The sequence below is a fragment of the Sebastes fasciatus genome, chromosome 6, assembly GCF_043250625.1.
Source record: "Sebastes fasciatus isolate fSebFas1 chromosome 6, fSebFas1.pri, whole genome shotgun sequence".
In the NCBI taxonomy this organism is placed as follows: Eukaryota; Metazoa; Chordata; class Actinopteri; order Perciformes; family Sebastidae; genus Sebastes; species Sebastes fasciatus.
The window spans coordinates 38,324,956-38,329,955 of NC_133800.1; the positions used below are offsets into that span (position 1 = coordinate 38,324,956).

Sequence of the window (5,000 nt, forward strand, 5' to 3'; positions counted from 1 at the left end):
CCGTCCACTCAGGTGGACACTTCAATCTCAAGTGTCTGGAAGGGAACAGAATCCAGCAGGACCGGTCCAAACCGGTCCAAACCGGTCCAAACCGGTCTAAACCGGTCAAAAAACGGTCCAGTCCAAACCGGTCCAAACAGGTCCAAACTGGTCTAAACCGGTCCAAAGAGGCCCCAGCATGTGTCATCAGAGTCCAGACAGACCAGTCCAAACCAGTTTAAAAAGACGTGTCCCGTATAGGTGAGCATCTGGTGGACAGCAGAGTCCAGACCGACCAGTCTTACTCCCAGTTTACCCGGTTCAGACCGGGTCAGACCAGCGGGGTCCAGCGCAGCGTGCCGATGGAGATGAGGGTCTGGCAGGTGGCCGAGTCCAGCCAGACGGACTCCACCAGGCTGAAGTGCAGGAAGCCCAGAGCGAACCCACAGCCCACGTCTGACAGGTGGTGTTTACCCAGCAGCACCCGGGACACGCCCACCAGCACCGCCCACAGGTACAGCAGGATCCGGAGGGGCACCTGGAGGACAGGAGGACAGCATTACTGCCTACTACTATCCTGGTCCTCGGACCTGGTTCACCTGATCCAGACCCACGTGGTTCACCTCACAGGTTGGACTTGTTAAAGACGTTAGTCTGAATAACGGCCAGCTCTTATTTTGAAATAATCAATGTTGAGACCAGCTCCTGATTGGCTCACAGCTGATCACGTGATGTCTCTCCTGATTGGCTGACAGCTGATCACGTGATGTCTCTCCTGATTGGCTGACAAGTCAATATGATGACATCATTGTCTCAAACATACCGATTTGATTTAGTTTAATATCTTATTGTGAGAACAGCAGCACATTCAGAGGACCAATCAGCAGCCAGACAGAACAGGATGTAGCTGATGTCTGTGTGTGACGAGGACGAGGACCAGGACACTGACCGCCAGCATCAGGTGGGTCAGCAGGAACTTGGACACCATGACGGCTCGGCTGGCGATGGCTGCTGGGAAAGAATACGTATCCATGGCGATGTAGTCCAGAAAGCCTGGAGGGAAGTCCCACGGTCCTCGCCGCTTCACCAACTTCTGGACGCCAGCGATCGTCATCAAGTCCAACATCAGAGCTGTGGGACACACAGACAGACAGACAGGTAGAGAGAGACAGACAGGTAGCAGAGAGACAGACAAGTAGCAGAGAGACAGACAGGTAGAGAGAGACAGACAGGTAGAGAGAGACAGACAAGTAGCAGAGAGACAGACAGGTAGAGAGAGACAGACAAGTAACAGAGAGACAGACAAGTAGCAGAGAGACAGACAGGTAGCAGAGAGACAGACAGGTAGAGAGAGACAGACAAGTAACAGAGAAACAGAAAGGTAGCAGAGACACAGACAGGTAGCAGAGAGACAGACAGGTAGAGAGAGACAGACAAGTAACAGAGAGACAGACAAGTAGCAGAGAGACAGACAAGTAGCAGAGAGACAGACAAGTAGCAGAGAGACAGACAGGTAGCAGAGACAGACAGGTAGCAGAGAGACAGACAAGTAGCGGAGAGACAGACAGGTAGCAGAGAGACAGACAGGTAGCACAGAGACAGACAGGTAGCAGAGAGAAAGACAGGCAGAGAGAGAGAGAGACAGATAGAGAGAGACAGACAAGTAGCAGAGAGACAGACAGGTAGCAGAGAGACAGACAGCTAGAGAGAGACAGACAGGCAGAGAGAGACAGACAAGTAGCACAAAGACAGACAGGTAGCACAGAGACAGACAGGTAGAGAGAGACAGACAGGTAGCAGAGAGACAGACAGGTAGAGAGAGACAGACAAGTAGCAGAGAGACAGACAGGTAGCAGAGAGAGAGACAAGTAGTGGAGAGACAGACAGGTAGCACAAAGACAGACAGGTAGAGAGAGACAGACAAGTAGCAGAGAGACAGACAGGTAGAGAGAGACACAAGTAGCAGAGAGACAGACAGGTAGCAGAGAGACAGACAGGTAGCAGAGAGACAGACAGGTAGCAGAGAGAGAGACAAATAGTGGAGAGACAGACAGGTAGCACAAAGACAGACAGGTAGCAGAGAGACAGACAGGTAGCAGAGAGACAGACAGGTAGAGAGAGACAGACAAGTAGCAGAGAGACAGACAGGTAGCAGAGAGACAGACAGGTAGCAGAGAGACAGACAGGTAGCACAAAGACAGACAGGTAGCAGAGAGACAGACAGGTAGCAGAGAGACAGACAGGTAGCAGAGAGACAGACAGGTAGAGAGAGACAGACAAGTAGCAGAGAGACAGACAGGTAGCAGAGAGACAGACAAGTAGTGGAGAGACAGACAAGTAGCAGAGAGACAGACAGGTAGCACAGAGACAGACAGGTAGCACAGAGACAGACAGGTAGCACAAAGACAGACAGGTAGCAGAGAGACAGACAGGTAGCAGAGAGACAGACAGGTAGCACAGAGACAGACAGGTAGCACAGAGACAGACAGGTAGCACAGAGACAGACAGGTAGCAGAGAGACAGACAAGTAGCGGAGAGACAGACAGGTAGCAGAGAGACAGACAGGTAGCAGAGAGACAGACAGGTAGCAGAGAGACAGACAAGTAGCAGAGAGAGAGACAGACAGGTAGCAGAGAGACAGACAGGTAGCACAGAGACAGACAGGTAGCACAGAGACAGACAGGTAGCAGAGAGACAGACAAGTAGCGGAGAGACAGACAGGTAGCAGAGAGACAGACAGGTAGCAGAGAGACAGACAGGTAGCAGAGAGACAGACAGGTAGAGAGAGACAGACAAGTAGCAGAGAGACAGACAGGTAGAGAGAGACAGACAGGTAGCAGAGACACAGACAGGTAGCAGAGAGACAGACAGGTAGAGAGAGACAGACAAGTAGCAGAGAGACAGACAAGTAGCAGAGAGACAGACAAGTAGCGGAGAGACAGACAAGTAGCAGAGAGACAGACAAGTAGCAGAGAGACAGACAAGTAGTGGAGAGACAGACAGGTAGCAGAGAGACAGACAGGTAGCAGAGAGACAGACAGGTAGAGAGAGACAGACAAGTAGCAGAGAGACAGACAGATAGAGAGAGACAGACAGGTAGCAGAGACACAGACAGGTAGCAGAGAGACAGACAGGTAGAGAGAGACAGACAAGTAGCAGAGAGACAGACAAGTAGCAGAGAGACAGACAAGTAGCGGAGAGACAGACAAGTAGCAGAGAGACAGACAAGTAGCAGAGAGACAGACAAGTAGTGGAGAGACAGACAGGTAGCAGAGAGACAGACAGGTAGCACAGAGACAGACAGGTAGCGGAGAGACAGACAAGTAGCAGAGAGACAGACAAGTAGCAGAGAGACAGACAAGTAGCAGAGAGACAGACAAGTAGCAGAGAGACAGACAAGTAGTGGAGAGACAGACAGGTAGCAGAGAGACAGACAGGTAGCACAGAGACAGACAGGTAGCAGAGAGACAGACAGGCAGAGAGAGAGACAGATAGAGAGAGACAGACAAGTAGCAGAGAGACAGACAGCTAGAGAGAGACAGACAGGCAGAGAGAGACAGACAAGTAGCAGAGAGAGAGACAGACAGGTAGCAGAGAGAAAGACAGGTAGAGAGAGACAGACAAGTAGCAGAGAGACAGACAGGTAGCAGAGAGACAGACAGGTAGCAGAGAGACAGACAAGTAGCAGAGAGAGAGACAGACAGGTAGCAGAGAGACAGACAAGTAGCAGAGAGACAGACAAGTAGCAGAGAGACAGACAGGTAGCAGAGAGACAGACAGGTAGCGGAGAGACAGACAGGTAGCAGAGAGACAGACAAGTAGCAGAGAGAGAGACAGACAGGTAGCAGAGAGACAGACAGGTAGAGAGAGACAGACAAGTAGCAGAGAGACAGACAGGTAGCAGAGAGACAGACAAGTAGTGGAGAGACAGACAGGTAGCAGAGAGACAGACAAGTAGTGGAGAGACAGACAGGTAGCAGAGAGACAGACAGGTAGCACAAAGACAGACAGGTAGCAGAGAGACAGACAGGTAGCACAAAGACAGACAGGTAGCAGAGAGACAGACAGGTAGCAGAGAGACAGACATTTAGCAGAGACAGACAAGTAGCGGAGAGACAGACAGGTAGCAGAGAGACAGACAGGTAGCACAAAGACAGACAGGTAGCAGAGAGACAGACAGGTAGCAGAGACACAGACAGGTAGAGAGAGACACAGACAGGTAGAGAGAGACAGACAGGTAGAGAGAGACAGACAAGTAGCAGAGAGACAGACAAGTAGCAGAGAGACAGACAAGTAGCAGAGAGACAGACAAGTAGCGGAGAGACAGACAAGTAGTGGAGAGACAGACAAGTAGCAGAGAGACAGACAAGTAGCGGAGAGACAGACAGGTAGCAGAGAGACAGACAGGTAGCACAGAGACAGACAGGTAGCAGAGAGAAAGACAGGCAGAGAGAGAGAGAGACAGATAGAGAGAGACAGACAAGTAGCAGAGAGACAGACAGGTAGCAGAGAGACAGACAGGTAGCACAGAGACAGACAGGTAGCAGAGAGAAAGACAGGCAGAGAGAGAGAGAGAGACAGATAGAGAGAGACAGACAAGTAGCAGAGAGACAGACAGGTAGCAGAGAGACAGACAGCTAGAGAGAGACAGACAGGCAGAGAGAGACAGACAAGTAGCACAAAGACAGACAGGTAGCACAGAGACAGACAGGTAGAGAGAGACAGACAGGTAGCAGAGAGACAGACAGGTAGAGAGAGACAGACAAGTAGCAGAGAGACAGACAGGTAGCAGAGAGAGAGACAAGTAGTGGAGAGACAGACAGGTAGCACAAAGACAGACAGGTAGAGAGAGACAGACAAGTAGCAGAGAGACAGACAGGTAGCAGAGAGACAGACAGGTAGCAGAGAGACAGACAGGTAGCAGAGAGAGAGACAAGTAGTGGAGAGACAGACAGGTAGCACAAAGACAGACAGGTAGCAGAGAGACAGACAGGTAGCAGAGAGACAGACAGGTAGAGAGA

At 51.1% G+C, this 5,000-nt stretch overlaps 1 protein-coding gene across 2 annotated transcripts in view; it reads right to left on the bottom strand.

Annotated features, from left to right (window-relative positions):
• Positions 1–310: 310 nt before the first annotated feature.
• Positions 311–5,000, bottom strand: part of plpp7a (phospholipid phosphatase 7a (inactive)) — a 15,726-nt gene continuing 11,036 nt past the window's right edge. For both annotated transcript variants that reach the window (XM_074639744.1, XM_074639743.1), the window contains 2 exons: positions 929–1,110; positions 311–517 (listed from right to left, as the gene is read on the bottom strand). In XM_074639744.1, coding sequence (XP_074495845.1) covers positions 311–517; positions 929–1,110 — 389 coding nt within the window. The remainder of the gene's footprint in view (positions 518–928; positions 1,111–5,000) is intronic.